The sequence below is a fragment of the Bombyx mori genome, chromosome 15 (genome assembly GCF_030269925.1).
Source record: "Bombyx mori chromosome 15, ASM3026992v2".
NCBI classification, from domain to species: domain Eukaryota; kingdom Metazoa; phylum Arthropoda; class Insecta; order Lepidoptera; family Bombycidae; genus Bombyx; species Bombyx mori.
In genome coordinates, this window is record NC_085121.1 from 1,532,363 (window position 1) to 1,554,406 (window position 22,044).

General features: G+C 38.0%; 2 protein-coding genes and 1 long non-coding RNA gene across 5 annotated transcripts; 2 read left to right on the forward strand and 1 right to left on the reverse strand.

Annotated features, from left to right (window-relative positions):
* Window positions 1–1,039: 1,039 nt before the first annotated feature.
* LOC101735797 (adenylate kinase 8) lies at window positions 1,040–9,164 on the forward strand. 2 transcript variants are annotated; one of them, XM_004928621.5, is made up of 11 exons: window positions 1,058–1,324; window positions 1,560–1,698; window positions 3,002–3,087; window positions 3,163–3,268; window positions 4,004–4,188; window positions 4,446–4,659; window positions 4,781–4,905; window positions 6,275–6,366; window positions 7,513–7,663; window positions 8,043–8,130; window positions 9,022–9,164. In XM_004928621.5, the coding sequence occupies exons 1-11, from the start codon at window positions 1,232–1,234 to the stop codon at window positions 9,114–9,116; spliced, it is 1,374 nt and encodes a 457-aa protein (XP_004928678.1). In that variant the 5' UTR covers window positions 1,058–1,231; the 3' UTR covers window positions 9,117–9,164. The 2 variants fall into 2 exon arrangements, with proteins under 2 accessions (XP_012547828.1, XP_004928678.1); XM_012692374.4 differs by lacking the exons at window positions 3,002–3,087; window positions 3,163–3,268 and having other exon boundaries at window positions 1,040–1,324.
* HSP70 (heat shock 70 kD protein cognate) lies at window positions 9,152–21,084 on the reverse strand. Of its 2 annotated transcripts, XM_012692286.3 has the most exons (10): window positions 20,837–21,084; window positions 20,396–20,543; window positions 19,820–20,039; window positions 18,986–19,074; window positions 17,419–17,562; window positions 16,580–16,696; window positions 15,194–15,287; window positions 11,872–11,968; window positions 9,978–11,607; window positions 9,152–9,873 (listed from the first exon to the last, which is right to left on the reverse strand). In XM_012692286.3, exons 1-10 carry the CDS (start codon window positions 20,962–20,964, stop codon window positions 9,658–9,660), a joined length of 2,883 nt encoding a protein of 960 aa, XP_012547740.1. In that variant the 5' UTR covers window positions 20,965–21,084; the 3' UTR covers window positions 9,152–9,657.
* LOC134200153 (uncharacterized) lies at window positions 12,812–14,504 on the forward strand. The gene is made up of 2 exons (XR_009974943.1): window positions 12,812–13,585; window positions 14,127–14,504. It is a non-coding gene; the product is annotated as an uncharacterized LOC134200153 (long non-coding RNA).
* Window positions 21,085–22,044: the final 960 nt, after the last annotated feature.

The following is a 22,044-nucleotide window of genomic DNA, read 5'->3' on the forward strand; positions in this document are numbered from 1 at the left end:
CCTTCACACTCATAAGCTAAACCGCGCGAGAGAGAGATGGGCAAACTTTTCATGATGCGCATACAGTGCAACGTCACGCCGCGCCGCGCGCTTATTCACTAACACTACACAAGCGCAACGTGTGAATGTGTTGAACGCGAGCTACTGTATGGTGGACGGAGTTGGGGTGTTAGGTTTTATTTTCGTTACGGAATTTCTTGAATCGGTCGCCGCGCTCAAAGCCCGCGATAAAAGCTATGGAATAGCTTAAAAATGTTTAGAACAAGAGGGTATGTTATGAACCAACTAAACCTACCGTCATTCAATAGCCTGCGGCTGACCCTCGGATGTGATAGAACGTAATCGTGTCGCCTTTTTGAGTTCTGAAACCAGGGAATAGAGGAGAACCAAAACTCACGGCGCAGAGGATCGGACGAGGTTCATGTCTCGACTCCTGATGTAATGACAAAGGCTTGATGAAACTTTCAAGTTCCAAAACATACCTACTTCTGCAATATGGTAACTTCGCAGTAGGCGAAAGCTATACAAACCACGACGCTCGGTAGTGATAAGTCTGTATTGATTTGTGCGACGGTGCTACCCCTCTAAGATTATCCCCTATCAATAGTAACCGCCAGTCGGTAATTCGAGTATGCTAGTATTATATTCAAATAACACTGATGTCCAATTTTCAATAGTTGCTTTCTTGGTCTTTACTCCTACGGAAAAAGATAGGATTGTACTGTTCTAAGCTACCTCCCAGTTATAATTACAGACTTCGGTAATAAAAAAGATGAAAACGCTGTTAATACGGATATGTGATGCAGCAAAAGAACCAGTAGATAAGAGTAGTTCGAAACTGCATTTATTAGTTCGCTGTTAGAGCTTTCCATCTTGTCCCATTTGTGGAACATCGCTTGCTTCTTTTGCAATCACTTGCTATGATTAAATATTGAAGTGGTAATGAAAAATATTAATTAAAACTGGTACTAAGCCAACAAGAACAAAAAACCTATATATGATAACACTGAAGAGAAAACCGAAATATTCTCTATGGTGAAAAAAGAAATCTCATTTATTCAAAGTGACATTATGCTATTTTACTTAATTGACGAGTAATAATAAAAATAATATCTAATAAAAAATATTTTACAAAGAAAAATATTTAATCAGTAGGTAAATTTTACAGTTTCCGTAAAGGTATTGACATTAATTAATTGACTGCCACAGTTTGCTCAGTATACTGACAGAAATGACTGAAACGGATGCTACGAATCGACCACTTGAAATGGTCCCAAGGTTTATTCCTTATATGGAAAAATATAGAGTATACCAAATATTTAAGGTAAACGCAATGAACAGTCCAATGTTTAATTCATCTTCAATAAAAACAAAGCTAACTCGTTATCCTCCTTGCATCGTGTTCCTCAGTGCTGAGGGTCTCACCTTTACTGAGCACTTTTGTTTGGACTATGTTCCTCCATTCCCTCCTGTCTTCTGCGCGTGGATAGTACTGGATAGTGACATTGATGCTGGAGTCCAATGTCGTAATAATTATATAAGTAAATAACTCTTTATAGGACATGTTGAAAGATCTACTAATCAACTTGCCCAAAGATCATTTGAAGCACATGAAAATATTCTTACATCGTTATTCGCAGAGCTGTAAAGATGCGGATAGGATCATCCTATTAGTATCACCAGAGCTCGAACATATCGGTGGGTGTTATATTCTATATTACTATTTCTTAATCATAACGATAGAACTCTTTCCTGTCGTTGTTGCCTGTTGCTTCCGTTCTAGATTGTACGTTTAGAAAATAGAAAATAACTAGGTATAATTAATTACAATATTTTCTTCGGTAATTTATTATTAATTTATTTAAGTAATTAAAGCTACTATACGGTTTAATCGGACTGCCGATGACCACAAAAACTGTAAAGTATTCGAAATAAAGTTTTTTTTTTTTTTAAATAAATAAATATTTACTAACAATCACGCCACGTTAACTGGTCCCGTGATAAGTTCGTAAAGAACTTGTGTTACAGGTACCAGATAACGGATATAAATGTAAGACTTTTATTATACACATACATATATTTAATAGACATCCATAGCCCTGGAAAAGATATTTATATTTATCATACAAATATCTTCCCTTGGCGGGATTCGAACCCGCGACCCCCTTGTGTAGTGACCATGTCACTTACCACTACACCAGACGGCCGTTAAATAATATAACAACAATAAAAAAGCGAGATGAAACCGTAAAACTAATTTTAATCATTTACTGGTGGTAGGATCTCTTGTGAGTCCGCGCGGGTGGGTACCACCACCCCGCCTATTTCTGCCGTGAAGCAGTAATGCGTTTCGGTTTCAAGGGTGGGGCAGCCGTTGTAACTATACTGAGACCTAGAACTTATATCTCAAGGTGGGTGGCGCATTTACATTGTAGATGTCTATGGGCTCCAGTAACCACTTAACACCAGGTGGACTGTGAGCTCGTCCACGCATTCAAGCAATAAAAAAAATCATTTAATTACATATTTTGGAACAGTGAATAAGTAAGCATTTTTTTCCGTTAATTTCAAATTTTGTACAATAATATGAAAAATTATCAGTGAATATTCACAACACACCCGCCTTCGCTTTTGCGGAAACCTGGCTGAGATGATACCATGGAAAATAGTTTCACTAAGCGCGAACCTGGCCCATCTCACTTTTGTTATTGCGTACCTAAATTCGCCTCCTTTCTCACTATAGTCCCTCACTAATGGAAGGCCTCATCATTAATGGATATACCCCGTATCCAGAAAAAAGAAATAAAATACAATAAAGTGCTCGAATTTGGAATGATTCTCTTGTATGTAACGTGAGGTATTATACTTCATTTAAAATTAAAGTGTCTCATGTTTCTCTGATACGTGTACATACTACGTGACTGCCGAGCTTTTTAATAAACGCATGCATCATGGCTGTACGTGCGGTGGGTGCATTTAAAATCAAATGTATTTTTCATAGATATCACAGCCATTCTAAAACAGTTGATAAAGGACTTGGGTTTGTTCGTGATCACACGCCGAGTCGTAATGGATCGATACGAGAAGGTACCTAAATGATAAAACACGTTTTCATCGATAAAACAATAATGAAATAAATTGATGATTTCACCATAATTACAGCACGAAAATTACATGCCCGGATGCGTGTCTCCTGTTGTCTTATCGGAAATTACGAAAACTCTTACTATGAAAGATCAAATACTTCAAGCCGGCTGGTTGATGTTTGGTAAAGTAATTGTACTTGAGACCTAAAATTTGGGATAATTTGGTCGCGTCGTATGGCCGTTGGTAAATAACCCCGAGTAATGTAGGTACTACAGGTCGGATTTGGGTATAATTCGCCTCTTTTATCTATCTTGTTTTGCGGGTTTTCGTTGTCCATAGGACTAAAGAATATATAAAGTCATATAAAATATTTATTTATGAGTATATAGCAATATAAAACCTAGGACCTTTTCATTTTGTCTGTCGTTAATTGAAAGTAATCGTTAAACTTAATACGAACGGATTCGAACATTTTATTGTTTATCTTAAATTGACTAAAAATCTGTATGAAGTTTTATTGTCTACTAGCTGACCCGGCAGACTTCGTAGTGCCTCAATCGATAAATGAAAGACCTAAAGTTTTGTATAAAATAAACTTAAAACGAACAAAACGAATCCGTCCGACGGGGGACACATCAAAAGAAAAACAAAATTGGTATTTTTATTTAATTCCGAGCATTTTCATATTTATCTAAATCCCTTTAAAGCTTCTCTGGACTTCCACAAATAATTCAAGATCAAAATTAGCCAAATCTGTTCAGCTGTTCTCAAGTTTTAGCGAGACTACTTAACGAACAGCAATTCATTTTTATATATACCTATATAGATAGAGATAGATAAAAATCTGTTTATATCGAATTAATATTGTCTAATTTCTTAACCTACTTATGCTAGATACATTTCTTGATATGTACAGACCATCCCTGCACAGTGCGGGAGGCTCGTTGTCTGCAGCAGGACGGTGTGCTGCCAACCGTGACACTAGCCCTCATGCCAACCCCCCCTCAAGCTCCTCCGTCTGACAATCTACTCACATCAGCTAGATCGTTTTTTCAGCAGGATTTCGAAGGACTCAAGTTTGCATACAAGGCTACTCTAAAGGTAAACACCACGTTGTTGTATATATACATATAGATATATTTGTTGTTTTACTCTATGTTTAGGTATTTATGTACTTAGTGAAAATGAGAAATAAGAAAAGAGCCGGGTTTAGGTTTCTTGTCGATTCTTACTAGTTTTGAAACTGTATTCCGAATCGCTGGTAAAGCCATGTCGAGTGACAAAGGTCTACTTGAATTAAAAAACATATATTTCTTTTCTCCTCTTGTTTCCTTTTATTTCATTTAAAACATGTACAGGAGGTGTACATTGATTCCGAAGATGAAATAGAAAAAATATCAACAAAATGCTTTAATGCCATTCGGGCGTGTGCGGCCGGCGCTCAAGGACCATACCAGGGACACCACGTGGTCGGCGCTCCTGGAGTGTACAGAGTACTTGTTATTGGACCTCGTGGATCGGGCCGCAGGTCTCAGGCTTTGGCTCTGGCCAAACATTTCCGCTTAGTCTATTGTGAGTGAAGAAAAAAAGCTTTGATTTTAAGATAACTTTTTACGGTTATATAATTTTTATTGTTGTTTTGAGTAAAGAAATTTTAAATTTTTTTAATAACCCCATGGAAAATCTCACGCAGTACATTTCGACGATTTGTTAAGTGAAGCTAAAGCAAAGACCGACGAGTTTGGACAGAAACTACGTCAACATGAACCGAGCGTGCAAGTGAAAGCTGTCATAGTGAAGCGACGTATCTTGTTGAAGGTTATGTTTCATTACAAATTTTTTTTCGGGCACGGGGCCGCACCTCCTACGAGGTGTCCACGCCTAAGGGGCACGCAGGGTGTGTGTGACTTAACGGCCTACAGATGTTAGAAGCAGACCGCGGGTCCAAGGATATATTTAGGGCCCTACCGTTTTTTTTTCTTCTTTTTTTTTTTTTTTTTTACGCCTTTCCCCGCCCATAGGCAAGGCAGGACCTTATTATTCTATGTAACACATTCATACCATTTCTCGCTTGTATGCCTCTCGCACTGACATGCCTCATACTATTTCTTTCTTTCATCCATCACCTTACTTTCTTTGCCGGGTGGGACTCCCGCTAATTTGACTACCTTGTATTTTCATCTATTGGGGTAATAATTTTACTACGTATGTGACCGTTTATTGTAACCTGTTACTAGATACTGTTGTTGATACATAAATACTACATACTGATACATACTACATACTAATGTTACTACATAACTTTTTTTTTTAGTTAACACCTTTGACGACATTGTCCAATACAATATAGCTACAATATTTTTTAACTTCTATTTTCTTACAGTACAGTGTTATATTAACCCTACCGCATATTCCATAACACCCGTCATCAGTCGTTTGCAGCCTTGGCAGAGTGGTCGTGGTTATCAGTTCGGATGGTGGTGCGCTTCACAGGAAGTCACCATTCCTCGGGTACCGCGGCCTTTTTGGGGCCCTCGTTAACGTGACCGCTTAGAACTGCCTTTGTTTGGTCAGTCCATAGTAACGGTAGCATTATGCGGTGCTCATCTTAACATTCAATCGCATTTAGTTATGATGTTAATGAGCACAATACCAACTCACGTCGGTTGTAATCAGCTACTTTTTAACAAATGTGTAAAATATACTTTTCAGTTCACATAATGCTGTGTAGTGTCCAGTATAGAATCACTCACGGCTTGAGTATTTCAAAGGCGTATCTCCCCGGAAAAACGGGCGTTTATTAGCACTTGTATACTTCAGTCGCCAACCGCTGTATGCTAGTGGAACAGCGTATTTCCCGCCACGGTGTGGGGGCGGGGGATTTGACACTTCGGTATCAAAGCAAATTTCCCTGAATATAATTGCTTCGGTACAACTATGCAATTGCTTCGAAGCAATTATGGGTAGCACATCCCTTATGCTATTATACAATTGAGACGTCTCACGACGAACCCATGTCTCAAGGTTCATGGTTATATTCACGTTGTAATTAATTCATAGACAGCAGCCTTAAGTGAACCCTTAATGTGGTGTAAGCCGTGAGATTCGTCCACACCTCTACAGTCTAGAGCAGAAAATTTTATTAAAATATCCATAGAAGTTGTTGTTTAAATTGTATTCTCATCAGGACTGCATCGATAACGGTTGGGTTCTCGTTGGATTCCCGATGTCGGGAAAAGAATTCGAACTTTTAGACAATACACCGACCCCGCCAAATAGGTTCGTTTTAATCACATTTAAGTATAATGAATACAAACATGATGTGAAGCATAATTCTATATAATTCAAAATAGGAAAATAATTATTAACTATGTAGTAATTAAAAAAAAAGTCTTCATTCTTATTTAGTCGTAATTTACGCTCACTTCTACCTGGCGTTTTCCAGGTTCTGAACAAACAAACATTTAAAAAATCCAATCGAATTGTAAATTTTTTTTGAAGTCTCATAAAAATGATTATGGCTGTGTAACAAGCAAAAAGTTATATTATTATATCAAGTCACCGCACTAGTTATTCATTCATTCATTTCACTTTCGTTACGCTACACAAAGCCCTGTTACAATAATTTCGATCAACAGTTAAATGCACTTTCCAAGTGAAAGTTTAGCTGCAAAAACTTTAGGTTTCTTTGTGCTGAAAAATCTTGCTTTAATGTAACTTACCTGTATTATTTTATTGGTTAGACGATCCTACACTGCCAAATCTGTTTGAATGTTTCGAAGATACGGGTACTCGACCCAGCCACCAGTAATATTTGATCTTGTGGACGAGCTCACAGCCCACCTGGTGTTAAGTGGTTACTGGAGCCCATAGACATCTACAACGTAAATGCGCCACACACCTTGAGATATAGTTCTAAGGTCTCAGTATAGTCACAACGGCTACCCCACCCTTCAAACCGAAACGCATTACTGCTTCACGACAGAAATAGGCGGGGCGGTGGTGCCTACCCGTGCGGTATGGCTTCTTGCTTTTTCTACTTACCTACTGGCTGTAGGCGGTATAAGTCCGCACAGAAAGTGGATACCTACTACATTATGTATTTATACCGCGAAACATTCGTATATTTTAGTCTCAAGATGGGATATTCGTGACACTATTCCGTTTCAACACCAGGTAGACCGATTGGATAGTAAAAAAGACTTTTCTATGTTGGCCTTATTGTAGAACTTATTTTAATTCAATTGACTTTATGTATGCTGCTACAGAGATAAAACTTGGCATCGAATTTGAAATCCCAGAGAAACTTATAACAGTTTTGGGATGGTGGGATTGCCGGTGGTTTTCGTCTCTCCAACTTCACCACGTCAGATGGGGTTAGGCATAATAAGATGCAAGCCGTTACAATGTTTTACATTTATCTAGAATAATAATATTGAACGTGGATGCTTCAACGTGTAAGAGTCGTCGCTTGAGTCGAGGGGTGGACTGGTGCAGCGGTGATGAAGCACCCTTGGGTTCAGGGTCTCGTGTTATGCGGCATCCTAGAGATGACGAAGCTCAACTTGAAACCGAGGTAGAATGTTTCAATCCCTATGAATTAGTCTCTATGCTTACGCTCATTGTGAGTATGTTGAGTAACACTAGAGTCGTAGCCCTGTAAAATCATCATTTCTGTTAATCCCAATATTTTCTTCATGTTAATTGAATTTCAGACCACAATAAAATCTAGGACAGTTCATTGTTCTCATCCTCCGTTGTACGGGACAATGACCTACATTCCTTAGCCTACCGTTATTATTGAAAAGCATGCCTACTTAACTTAACATCCGCGTTAGTTACAAAAAAAATTATCAATCGCTTTCCCTCAAATATATTAAAATATACAGAAACTCAAATTTATTAATAATTTATTTTGTAACTGTTTAGGAATGTCAATGATTTTTGTTTTACAGTTAGACAACTATTTCTCCGAGGCATTAGCGGAGCTACGAGCGGCGGCCGGCATCACTGCGGTGGAATTCGACGCTAGTCAATCTTTTGGTTAGTTTAAATCAGGTATTCCCAAAGTGGTCGATGTCGATTTCCCAGGAGCGACATAAATTATAATATCAGATTTGATACTTTCCAGATCTAGTTTTTTTTTCTTTCCTATGCTTATAGCTTTGAGAGGCTATATCAGCTTCGCCCTAACGTGTAGGTGAGCTCACGGGGCTCAAACCGGAGTGGTGCTAACACTGGCCCTAGCAAGAGCAGTGCTTCGCAGAATCTATCACCGGATCGGAAACGCGACCCACTGAAAAGATCCGGCGAGAAACTTAGTGGACTAATTCGCCCGTTGAGCCCTTCGTCGCAAGCGACGGGGACGGTGACTTGTGCTTGTGGTACCTAAAAGCACCGTTAATGGATCAGGAGGATCCGTAATGACGTGTTTTGGGCGACGTCGACTGTTTACCATTCGGTCTACAGGATCGGGTATGAGTGTCTAGAAAGTATCAACTGATATTTATCACTTGGCAATCAGATGAAGTTTTTAAATTGTTAACTATTTTGTATCATTATAAGTTCTAGACTACTTACTGGTGGTAGGACCTCTTGAGTCCGCGCGGGTAGGTACCACCGCCTTACCTATTTCTGCCGTGAAGCAGTAATGTGTTTCGGTCTGAAGGGTAGGACAGCCATTGTAACTATATTGAGATCCTAGAACTTATATTTCAAGGTGGGCGGCGCATTTACGTTGTAGATGTCTATGGGCTCCAGTAACCACTTAACACCAGGTGGGCTGTGAGCTCGTCCACCCATCTAAGCAATAATTCGTATGTTCGTTATAAAGTTACGTAAAGATTCGAAGCCAACCTGTAAAACAGGCCCGTCTAGTGTTAAAACTGAATGTACAAGATAGATAGATTGCAATGTAGTAATATCTATCAACAGACGGCGTGCAAGTGAAACTGCAGGCGGCCGTGATGGCGGCACCTAGTTTTGATATAGAGTGCGGGGCGCAACTCTGCCACGTCCGAGCAGACTGACTTTGTCATCTAAAATTTCAAATAAAAGACTTTGCTCAATAGAAAAAATGTTTTATTATGTACTCCTTCGTACTTCTTTGAAATTATTTAACTAGGTACACATAATTATTTAAATTATTCTGCTAATTATGAACTAACAAATTTGCAGTCTCTAAAACAATTAAATACATACAGAACACTGAGGTCGTCTCATAGTGTGCGAGAATAATCGATTCGATACAGGAAGACTGAATCGACTGATGTTATCAATCTCCATGTTAACAAACGCACAATTAACTATTGCTTTTACTAAAAATACAAAATGCACATTTTTTTTACAGAACCAGGCACACGTTTCACTCACACGTGCGTGCGCAACGGCAGATACTCGATCAGATCTCGACTCTGTGAGGTTCGTCGCACACGCCCACTCACTGCACTCATACAATAAATATACACACTCGAGCTAACAACACTGCATCCATCGTGCGTGGGACACTCGCCGCGCAAGACGATCGCGGCCATCTGTGCGGAGATCACGTTTGGCTGCGATTCAGTCTGATTACAACTCGTCCTTGAAGTCGTCATCTTCCGGCGCCCCCGGGGGCGGTACTCCACCCTGGCCTTGGTAAAGTTTGGCGATGATGGGCTGCACCACATCTTCAAGCGTCTTCTTCTGTTTCTTGTATTCTTCAGATTCTGCATCTTGATTATCTTCTAACCACTTAATAGCTGCATCTAGTGCTTCTTCCATCTTTGCCTTGTCGTCATCAGTAACCTGTTATTAAGTAAATATTTATTTAGGATCAACATATTAAAAAGCATATAAAATACACTTTCATTAGAATTTTTTGCATTAATTGAAATTATTTAGATACAAACCTTAGCACCAAGTTTTTCCTTATCCTGAAGTTGGTTTTTGATTGAGTAAGCATAACTTTCGAGCTCGTTTCTTGACTCTACTCGTTCCTTCAACTTCTTGTCATCATCGGCAAACTTCTCAGCATCCTTAATCATTCTTTCAATATCTTCAGGTGTCAGTCTGTTCTGGTCATTAGTGATTACAATCTTTTCCCTGTTTCCTGTTCCCTTATCTTCAGCAGACACTTGCAAAATACCGTTGGCATCAATTTCAAATGTGACTTCAATTTGTGGAATACCACGAGGAGCAGGAGGGATCCCAGTTAAGTCAAATTTACCAAGTAAATGATTGTCCTTGGTCATTGGTCGCTCACCCTCGTACACTTGGATAGTGACAGTGTGTTGGTTGTCACTGGCAGTAGAGAAGATCTGAGATTTCTTAGTTGGAATGACAGTGTTACGAGGAATGAGTTTGGTCATCACTCCACCGACAGTTTCAATACCCATGGTCAGAGGGTTGACATCAAGCAAGACAATAGCATCAGTATCTTGTTCACCACTGAGTACACCAGCCTGCACAGCAGCACCATATGCGACAGCCTCATCAGGGTTAATTCCACGAGATGGCTCCTTGCCATTGAAGAATTCCTTGACCAGTTGTTGAACCTTAGGGATACGGGTAGAGCCTCCTACTAAGACAATTTCATCAACATCTTTCTTGTTCATGTCAGCATCTTCTAATACTTTCTGCACAGGTTTCAAAGTGGATCTGAAGAGGTCCATGTTCAATTCTTCAAATTTAGCTCTGGTGAGTGTTTCAGAGAAGTCATCACCTTCAAAGAATGATTCAATTTCGATCTTGACCTGGTGACTGGAAGACAGGGCTCTCTTTGCTTTTTCAACCTCACGACGCAACTTCTGCACGGCACGGTTGTCTTTTCTGATGTCCTTGCCTTTCTTCTTCTTGTACAACTTGATGAAGTGTTCCATGACTCTCTGGTCAAAGTCTTCACCTCCCAAGTGGGTATCCCCATTAGTTGCAACAACTTCAAATACACCATTGTCAATGGTTAGCAGAGAGACATCAAAGGTTCCACCACCCAAATCAAAGACTAGAACATTCTTCTCTCCTTCCTTCTTGTCAAGGCCATAGGCGATAGCTGCAGCAGTAGGCTCATTAATGATTCTCATTACATTAAGACCAGAAATTGTACCAGCATCTTTGGTTGCTTGACGTTGAGCATCATTGAAATAAGCAGGCACAGTAACAACAGCATGAGTAACCTTTTTTCCAAGGTAAGCCTCAGCAGTCTCCTTCATTTTAGTCAGAACCATAGCAGAGATTTCTTCAGGAGCAAACACTTTGTCGCCTTGTGAAGTTTGTACTTGAACATGAGGTTTGCTGTTCTTTTCAACGACCTTGAAGGGGAAGAACTTAACATCATGTTGTACAGTTTGGTCACTCCATTCACGACCAATCAGACGCTTGGCATCAAAGACAGTGTTTTCAGGGTTGGTAGTAAGCTGGTTTTTGGCAGCATCACCAATTAAACGTTCACCATCTTGAGTGAAGGCCACGTATGAAGGTGTGATGCGGTTTCCCTGGTCATTGGCAATGATTTCTACACGTCCATTTTTGTAGACACCGACACTGCGAGTGAAAAAAGAATGTTGTTAGTCTAAAATAAATAGAAATGTTTAGAAAATTTAACCATAAGCCTAAAGAAGCATTTTTTAAATCTCCACTTTCATTGTGAAATCATAAATAAAGAGCAATATATTCAACTATGATCTATAAATTATTGTTAGAATCAGATTTTTTTTTTTAATACAGTGTTAAATTTCGAATGTAATAGTTTAGCTTCAGTGTAATTGTTTAAAAATGATCAGTATGTTTTAGGATAGAATAACTCACCATGAGTAAGTGGTACCCAAATCGATACCGATTACTGTGCCGATGTCCTTATCTTTCTCCTTCTTGTCGTCGGCACAAACGGCCGCGACCACCAAAACTAGCGCGAACAAACTCCACCGCATCTTGACCATGCAAAATCTGAAGCAAATTTGAAATAAAAACACCTTATTTATTGTTCCATAGCAGTTAGCAAGCAGTTTCATTCATAAAATTTATTTCCAAACTAAAATGCTTAACACCATTGAGACACGTAACCAATGCCAGGGACACGTCATCCGAAGCTCGGGGTCAATATCCGGTCTATTAAAATACTAGAAAATGAAATTAGAAACGCATGGTGTGGAATGTATTCATAGGAATCTAACAACTCCAATTATTATAACATATCAAGAATAGATAAGTGGGCCGTCCCATAGCGGCTTTGACGTCGAGAAAATTCTTTGGCCGTTATCTCCAGTACAAGAGTTTTACGATGCTTAATTTGCCTATATTTTTAAGCTTGGTTACGTTTTCGTTAATGAAATCCTGTTTTATCCTGTCTAAATGAAATCGGGTACTGCGAAAACGAGAATTATTGTCAAAATTCAAAATTGTCAGAGCTAGAAGTTACAGTGTTAGGTTAAAAAGTTTCAACGATTAAAGCAATTATAATTACCTATAGATTAAAAGACTCCGAAATTAACAAAAATCTAAATAAAATTATATTCACAGCCACGATAAGATCACTTTAAAATGCTTTTATCAAACACTTGCGTATTCAAACAGTACACCAATACTTTTCGTTCAATTGTTCAAGAAAAACTGAAGTTTGACACGCTGCCGTCGCTATTATTTAGCGCTAGTGTTCATCGTGGGCGATTACTATTGGTCCACTTTGTGATGACGTAGCTGTACAGTGTGTATAATTGGTACAAGTAAGTCGATCTGGATCATTCCAATTGGCCCACGTTTCTAAGTGGCCTTTGAGTGGAAAGTTAAAGGGCGGCATAATCAAATTCTTGGATAAGAGTATGATGAATTATGAAAGTTTTACATGCAAAATTGTGCAACATTAAAAAAAAACTAAAAAAAATATTATTAAAATACAAAAAATGTTTTCAAATACATTCCTATATATGTACCATTCAGACAGTTATGTCTTTCCTAGCTCAAAAAACAGAATGTAATAATTACATTTTGATACCTTATTTTTGTTTGTTTCTTTCCATCTGCCACCAAATTTGTAAATTTTTGGAAACTATAGTTAAAATGTGTACATAATTACTGTGATAATAAAAGTATAGTAATTTGGGTCAATACCTATATATTCATAACAAACATCGTCATGGACTGCAACCCTTAGAGGGAAAGCAGTCCATAGCAACAGTTAAAAAAACAAAACGTCAAAAAATCATGAAATGCAGAATGCAAACAACTGCAGTATATTATACATGTAGCTTATTTAACACTCAATTTATGTTCTCAGATTAAATTTTACGGACAGACGAGCTTTCGTTTCATCTCTTTAGTTGTACTTAGAGGTATATACTAGTATATAGGATCCACATATATCACCGGTATAGCCACGACCATTGAGACATGAGGAGGAAGTCGCAATTGATGCAAAATCGTCAAAATTCCAAAAGTCTGCAGATCATCCACCCAGACAATACTGACCATGCAAGATCTCTAAGAACAATTTTCTTTAGGAAGTTATTGGTCAAAACACATCTAAGTAGGTATTTTATCATTTTTGAATTTTAGTAATATGTATAATAATATGTTATACACACAACTAAAAAGTTTTATAAAATATTTTTAAATTCAATCTGATTTTTGTACAAGCACATAAACATAATTATGTATATAAAAAAACTAAAAAGTTTCAATTTAGCCACTTTACAGGATAAAGTGTTTAGTGGCTATTTTAGTAAAATTTCTTGTACTTTGACTTAATCTACGTAATACCTATTTGCGGCAACTAGTGTCAATTAATAAAAAAACTATTCTTTCTATGTTTTCTCCAAATTTAAATGAAGTTATTGAACTTTTGTTTCAAAAGATGGCTGACTGCGGCTGACCAAGCGGTTTATACTTGAATATATGGACTAATCCGTATTTATTTAAATTTTATACTTAACATACATAGCATGGTAATATTCATGGTAAATTTCAGCGTAACACAATAAGTATATGTATGCATGTATTGTTGTGCCACAGCACAAGAAATCTTAATGATTGCAGTAGAGGCTAACTGTGTCCGTTATTCTTCGTAGGTTTGACTTTCAACATATCACCGACAGCTCCAAAATCTGAGGCTATAACATAATAAAAACCATTCATAGCAGCGTAAAGTCGTGCATTCCATTACTTGTTTAATTATGGATTGTTTTTTACTTTTCATTCATTACCGATTCTGAAGATTGGGATATTCTTTCTCGGCCAAAACCAATATACTACAGGACTACAGGTTTATAAATGAAAGAAAAAAAGAAACATTTCCTCAAACAATTTATTGGTGTATAAAAATTAAGTAGAACAATAACAACAGTCTCTGTACTTGATATACCTACTATAACTATAAAACTGTACTTATTATATATATGTATGTACTTCCACCACTTACAGATAATATATTTGACATTTATTACTTCTTTTCTGATATTATGCTTAAAATGAGAGGAGCGAAATACGTTATGATGCAATCAGCGCCTGAAAACAAAAGTATATAAATATAATATTGGCCTTAAAAAAATGTTTATTGCCTTTGTAGACAGACGAGAATCCGGCTCAAGGTAAGTGGTTACCGTCGCTCATGGACATCAGCAATGCCAGGGGCAGAGCCAAGTCGCTGCTTACCATTGAGTACTCTCCACGAGCCTCGTTTGAAGGACGTGTCATAGCGCTTAGCAAACACCGTGGAGAACATTCTAGAACCGGATGGAAGGTTTTTTTTTTTATTTTTATTTTATTGCTTAGATGGGTGAACGAGCTCGCAGCCCACCTGGGGTTAAGTGGTTACTGGAGCCCATAGACATCTACAACGTAAATGCGCCACCCACCTTGAGATATAAGTTCTAAGGTCTCAGTATAGTTACAACGGCTGCCCCAGCCTTCAAGCCGAAACGCATTACTGCTTCACGGCAGAAATAGGCGGGGTGGTGGTACCTACCCGTGCGGACTCATAAGAGGTCCTACCACCGGTTCAAAATGGTCTTTCTTTTTCAACAACAAAACCAATGAGAAGGTCTAACTCATAAATTAAACCTTGAAGCAGTAGTGATTATCGTCGAATTTCGCTCGTTGAGCGAACGCTGCTCTATATAACGAGTTGGTATCTCACCCGCCCTCCTCATGCACGTGAGGATCTCCATCAGGTTGGTCTGCATGCTCGCGCGGTCACCGCTCCTAGATATCAACTCGTACTCGCCGGATACCTGACGATTACAATCGTTAACATTAACTCGTGGTCTAAAAATTTCAGACACTTTAAAAGTTATGGGCGGTTGAGGGAATGAGTCATAGAGAAAGCTTGAAGAATGAGAAGATCCGCCTTTTAAAGCCTGTACCATTTTTGGGAGTGTCCTTTTGCCTTCTTGTTTAGGAAGAGACTTCTTATTTTCTCCACCTTATCCCACTAGGTGGGGTCGGCACAGGGAATTTTTCTATTCCATTCTCTTCTATCAATCTCAACACTCTCACTCTCACACTCCTCTCTCTCTCTCATATCGTCATTCACACACTCCATCCATGTCTTCTTCCGTCAATCTCTTCCCCCTCCACCTTGCACTACCATTTCCATACATCTCCTAGTCACACGCATTTTCTCTCTCCGCATCACATGTCCATACCACGCTAACCGTCCGCTCTTTAATTTGGTAATTACCGGGGCTACTTTCACACTTCCACTTAGGAAGAGACTTTTTTATTTTATTTTATTGCCCTTATAGGCAGACGAGCACACGGCCCACCTGATGGTGAGTGGTTACCGTCGCCCAAGGATTTCAGCAATGCCAGGGGCAGAGCCAAGCCGCTGCCTACCGCTAAAGACTTACGAGAGTTATTACTTTATTAGTTAGTTATTTGTTTATTGTGAAGAGAAGCCCATAATAATATGAATGCCGTCACCCATTTTATAATATGAGGTCGAAATCTAAATTGCATGACCATTGGAATGCACGAACGCTTCGCCTGAGAAAGGTAGGGTACCATCACCATCGGCACATATACCCATGCAGACATTCAGTACGTCATGCTACCAATATGTTATATTATACATACATGTTTTATTTTCTATCTTTCCTAGTAAGCTCGAGGGTTATAGGTTCATCTAACGTGTAGAGGACTAAGCCTGGCGAATTTGCCAACACTAGCCCAAGCAAGACTAGTGCTTCGCAGAATCTACCACCGGATCGGAAACGCGACCCACTGAGAAGATCCGACGAGAAACTCAGTGGGCTAAACATAGTTTTACCAGAAAAACACAACATTCTTAATAATAATATTATATGAATACGCCAATACTGACCAAATTAAGAATATTAAATATAAAATCGTTATGACAAAAATGAACATTTAAGCAAACAAAAAAAATCAGCCGAACCAAGAATGTGAGAAAAAGTTTTTTAGTCATCGATATTAATAAACTCCATTGATGTAACAATTAAAATAAATACAGAATTTGTTATAAAACTGTTACGATACTAATATTTTGGGAATACAAATCTACCTGGTATATGAACAAGGGGTGGTGCGGGAAGCGGTCCTTGGTCTGCCGCACAATGTCCAGGTAGGGCAGCCCCGGTTTCACCATCAGGAAGTCTGCGCCTTCAGCAACGTCACGCGCCTGCTCGTTTCAAATAGCATTTTATCAATATTTCACATTTATATTTTTCTTATTATTACAAAGAGAAAACAATGACATTTTTTCAAAAAATATTAAGCAACAAAACGAATTAAGTTATTTGGCACACACAGATGAATATGAAAGGCTATTTGAGGGGCTATTTTAGCTTCGCCCTAAGTTAATGTAGGTGAGCTCACGGGGCTCAAACCGGAGTGTTGCTAACACTCGCCCTAGAAAGAGCAGGGCTTCGCAGAATCTACCACCGGATCGGAAACGCGACCCACTGAGAAGATCCGGCGAGAAACTCAGTGGGCTGTGTCTGTGGGTTAATTCGCTCGTCGATCCCTTCGTCGCAAGCGACTGGTTCGACGAGGACGGTGACCGGAAAAATTTCACTTTTGACTTTGCCTATTTACATGATTTAAACATTCCAATAATAGTTGACTGCAAAAATTCATAAAATTAACTCGAAACGTATTTATAAAAACATAAGGTGGAATGTTCCGGGATGGGCATATAATAAGACAATAAAAATATTGGTCACAAATAAGTAATATTTTGGAACCAATTTAGTTAATTTGTGGTATCATTAAGTACCTATAAAAATATGTCCCATACTTTTCAAAAAATATTTTTTTTTGTGTGGTTACGTTCCACAAACCGATTCGAAAATGTAACCTGTCGTTTTCATAAATTACATTAGAACACTTGGCGTTACTTACTGCGGCCCTGGCGGCTAAAGCGGCGCTGCCCGGCGGAAGCTGATAGCATTTCCGGTCGCCTTCCATCGGAGAGCTCTTCATAGTGTCACGGAAGGGTCCGTACATCGACGACGCGAACTTACACGAGTAAGACAGTATCGACACCTTAGAAATGACAAAAAAAACATAGGAGCACAGGCGATAAGAGCGCAGAAGCGGCGGGAGGAGGGCAGAATGAATTTTTCCATTAAAAAAATATAAGAAGTTACCGAAGGTGTAGGGTTGGTAGCAGCTTCTGGAGTCACCCATTACTTACTGCTACGACATATTCAGGGTAGATACCACCGCCCTATCTCTCTGCTGTCAATTAATCAACTGTCCTGGCTGAGCATTTGCTCGTCCACCTGTCCTGGTGAAACTGGAAAGGCCTTATGGCCACCATTAATCACACATAAAAAAACAATTTTACACGTGCATCGATTTAAAGAGCGACACAACCATTTCTCAAACTGAGCTCTTGCTCAGAATAAGCGGCCGTGTGCTCCTGCGTATATCAAGTGCATCAAAAGAAACCTCAGGTATTCAACTCACTTAAGCAAATGTAAATTTGTTTGTAACAAAAATGAAACTTTTTTGTTTTTGTTTTATAATGAAAGATTTTTGGTTTGCTGTTATTGTCAGGATATATTTAACATTCTGGTTCGCTCATCTCACTTTATGCCACGCCATGGCTTAGATGCCCAACTAAAGGGGCCCCACCTACTTTTCTGAGATTTTTTATAAAGATAATATGCAGAGCTCATCTATCACCGATCCTATGTTTGCTCTAAATACGATCGCTGAAAAGTATCGTGCGAAACTTGGCCATTGTTTGTCGCATTCTTGGACATGGAACAGGTATTTGACTGTGTGCCGAGAGATACGATCTGGTGGAGCCTTCGCAAGAACAATGACCCCAACATTATGTTAACATCATAGTTGGCATGTACAGGGATGCGAAGTCAATGGTACGAACCATAGTAGGTCAGACAAAACCGATAGCAGTTGCGGAAGATCTGCATCAAGGTTCAATATTGAGTCCCTTCCTATTCGGCATGGTTTTAGACTCGCTCACTGAGGTGGCGCAGTCCTCAGCCTCGTGGACTTTCATCTATGCAGACGACGTTGCCATCTACACCGAGAGTGGCACAGAGCTACGAGAGGCACTCCTGTTGTGGAAACAGCAGTTGTAGGCTGGTGGCCTAGTATTGAGTGTTGCGATGTCTTTTGATGACCCAGATCCAGATGACAACAGCCCGATTTCCATCGACGGTCAACTTGTAACCATATGCGATCAATACAAGTACAACGTGCATAACATTCAAGTTGCTAAAATGAAGATGCTCGATGTCAAAATCCGCAACGAGTACGTGCGTGGATGCCTCGGTGTACGCGACATCGCCGACAAGATGCAGGAGAGTAGGCTGAGATGGTATGATCACGTAAAAAGGAAGCCACCAGAAATTTGGCACTATTGCTTGTCTATTGTTTTAATGGCGATCACAAAATAAACAAATACAAATAAGATTCAAATAATTCAATCACTTACTTGGTTTTGCAATTTATTTCTGACCAGCTCCTCTTTGATTGCTTTAATCCTATTGTCCATCATGTCTGAAGGAGCCACCACATGAGCACCTGCATTTTGAAAAAAAAAAGTTATTATTTTAAATAAATACACAAATTCTTTACAGACGTTCCTAAAGTTGAAATGAAATGCAGTAAAAAAAACAATATGTCGGAAATCACCTTTATACAGAGTTATAATATTATATGTCGGGCACATTCGCTCAATAATCCAAATTGGACCTTAATCATGGACACTATAAGAGCCTGATTAATTATATATGTTGCAATCTCTCTTCTCATTGTTTTGTTATTTCTTCTTCTTCCCTTGTTCCACTATAGGGGATCAGCTCAGCATGACCTCTTTTTTCATTTATCGTACATCATCATATGACCACGAATTTATCAAACATCATCTCTGTATTCACACCATATCCTCTTTCACACAATCCATCCAAATCTTTTTTAGGCACCCTCACATCACATTTGACATTTTGAAATGAAAAGAACTATTTCCATTTTTTTTATAGCCCAAAGCTCCTCAATAGCTACTAAATAAAAAAAAACAATAAAGCAACATCTGTTAACTGAGGTGAAAATTGTATTTATCAGTCTTGTCTTTACTTTGTCATGATTATATTTTTTTTGATGTCATTTTGGAGTCATACAATATTCTATCAAGAAAATCAGTTTATATATAAGAAAATATGACTTGTGGGGTAGGAACCTTTTTTTTTGCTTTAAATTTGTTAAAACTGATGTTAAAGAAAATTAATTATTAGTTTAAGTAAGGAGATAAAAAGTTAAGTAGTTATACCAGCTTTTGCATAAGCCAATGCGACTTCAGCTATCCTCTTTACTGATGCTTCATGGTCGATACCTCCTCCACTCTTCAGTAAGCCACAATGTCCGTGTGATGTGTACGGACATAAACATACATCACATGCTATTAACAAATCAGGAAAGGCAGCACGCAATTTCGGCAATGCTTTTATTACTGGATTGTCTACTGAATCTGCACTAGTACCTGTTGGGTCCTGCAAACAGATATTTAAAGTATGTCTATGACATATTATATAACAATGAGCAATATGTTTCTCTGAGAATTTAGAGACATAAATATGTAGAGTATTGATTCTACAACTTTTTTTGTAACTACACAATTTTAAAATTTAATAGCACACTAAGAAAAATATAGATTTAAAAGTTGTTCACTTATGTATATAATAGTGTGATTATAATTTTGAATGTAAAATTTGGCAGCACTCTAAGAATTTGAGTTTATAATTTGAGAATCACTGGTTGTAGAGATTTCATTACTCAAATTAATAAATTTTTAGTTACCTTTAAGGCTATTTATTTATTTCTTTAATTATGAGTTTAAGTGTGTTACCTTAGGCAGTGTCTCCACAATCCCAAAAATGAGTATAGATTTGAGTCCTTTTTCCACAAGTTCTGCTAAAAGGGGTATGAGTTGGTCAACACCATATCTGTTTACATTCGGCATACTATGAACCGGTTCGATAGCATTATCTTTTTCTCTATAAATAAAAAAGTTTCATTTCACAAACAAAACAAAATAAATTTTAGAATATAATTTATGTTCAGATTATTGAATTCCTGTGTTATTTACATTTGGGAATAATTGTTACCATAAATTCTTAATTAGTGAACGAAAAGAATAATATGAACCTACCCAAATCAAATTTCCAAAGTAGGTGGCGAATAATGCGACTATTCTGCAGCTAAGACTTATCAAGGTAATGCGATACCATTATATTATATTTACACGATCTATTTATTGCCTACAGAAATATAAGCCCTTAATACATACACTAAAAACACAGGATACATAATATTGTGCGGTTCGATGCTTGTGTTCGGTTCCTGTAACTTTCTCAAGGCAGCATGATGGTATCCGCCTTGCAGCACATGTTCAGGTGTTAAATACAAATTACTCATTATCTTTGTTTCTTTAATTAAATGAGAATATGTATTTTAATTACGACTTTTTACAAATTTGAAAAGAAAATTTCACTTTAGGAACTATAATGCTTTCGTGGGACTGACAGTTGACATTTTGAAATAAATTGTTAACTTAGTTTTTTCTACTTAGAAAGGCAAAGGGAATGTAGCCCTTTCCTTTCATCTACTACCAGATCAGAATTACGACCTGCTTATAAATTCCGGTAAGCAAAATTGAACAAAAGTGAAATAAAATAATATTTTTCATGAGTACCTGTCTTATCTTTATTGGTATATAAATCAATTAGTTATATATTTTATATTACATATATGTAAATGGTATATATCTGTTTATTGTAAGTATATATTTTGTATAATAATGTATTACAGTACACCGTAACATACCTGCTATATTTTTATATTTTCCAAAATTTCTGTAAATTAAAGGGTTGTCTGAAAGAGATCGCTTTTAGCGATAAGACCGCCTATTGTACAAATGTCTGCTGCAATCTGCTTTTTGACTGTTTTTGGAATGTAAATTGTGTTTTGGTGGGCAATAAAGTGTATTCTCTCTCTCTCTTGTCATCGGTTTAACAATGCCTGGTATTCGTGGAGAGCGATGTTATTAATAAACAAGAACGTGGGAGAAAGCATCTAGCCTCATTGGACACCAAAGTTAATGATCCAGAGCAGCCATGAACGTTCTTTACACATTTACACTAAAACAAATATTTTCAATTTTAATGTTCCTACTCTTGCATAAAATTTTTGCAAATGATATTCAACATCATGTTAGATAGCCTCTTACTATAATAATTTATTATTTAATATTAATTTATAGCTCTATAATCTCCTAGATATTATTTTCCTCTCATCTACGCAAAAGGGGCTAGTAAATATAAAGCGTCGTTTTTTAGACTTCGTTAACCTGTCTTAGTAATGTTAGATTTCCACCCTAGATTGGAGTTATCTGGGACCACTAAGGCTGCCTGTCCACCGGAGCGTCCACAATCAAAATCATAAGATTGCAAAATGATTTTGTGCAATCTTATTGGTTAATATTTCTCCGTCTCTCCG

Excerpts from the sequence above, each read along its gene's own strand:
- LOC101735797 (XM_004928621.5), top strand. The coding sequence starts at position 1,232 with ATGACTGAAACGGATGCTACGAATCGACCACTTGAAATGGTCCCAAGG. Across the intron at positions 1,699-3,001 it reads ACCAGAGCTCGAACATATCG|ATATCACAGCCATTCTAAAA; the intron begins GTGGGTGTTATA and ends TATTTTTCATAG. Across the intron at positions 4,660-4,780 it reads ACATTTCCGCTTAGTCTATT|TACATTTCGACGATTTGTTA; the intron begins GTGAGTGAAGAA and ends AATCTCACGCAG.
- HSP70 (XM_012692286.3), bottom strand. The coding sequence starts at position 20,964 with ATGAGTAATTTGTATTTAACACCTGAACATGTGCTGCAAGGCGGATAC. Across the intron at positions 20,544-20,836 it reads ATGTATCCTGTGTTTTTAGT|AGAAAAAGATAATGCTATCG; the intron begins GTATGTATTAAG and ends TTTTATTTATAG. Across the intron at positions 17,563-18,985 it reads GAAATAAATTGCAAAACCAA|GTGTCGATACTGTCTTACTC; the intron begins GTAAGTGATTGA and ends GTCATTTCTAAG.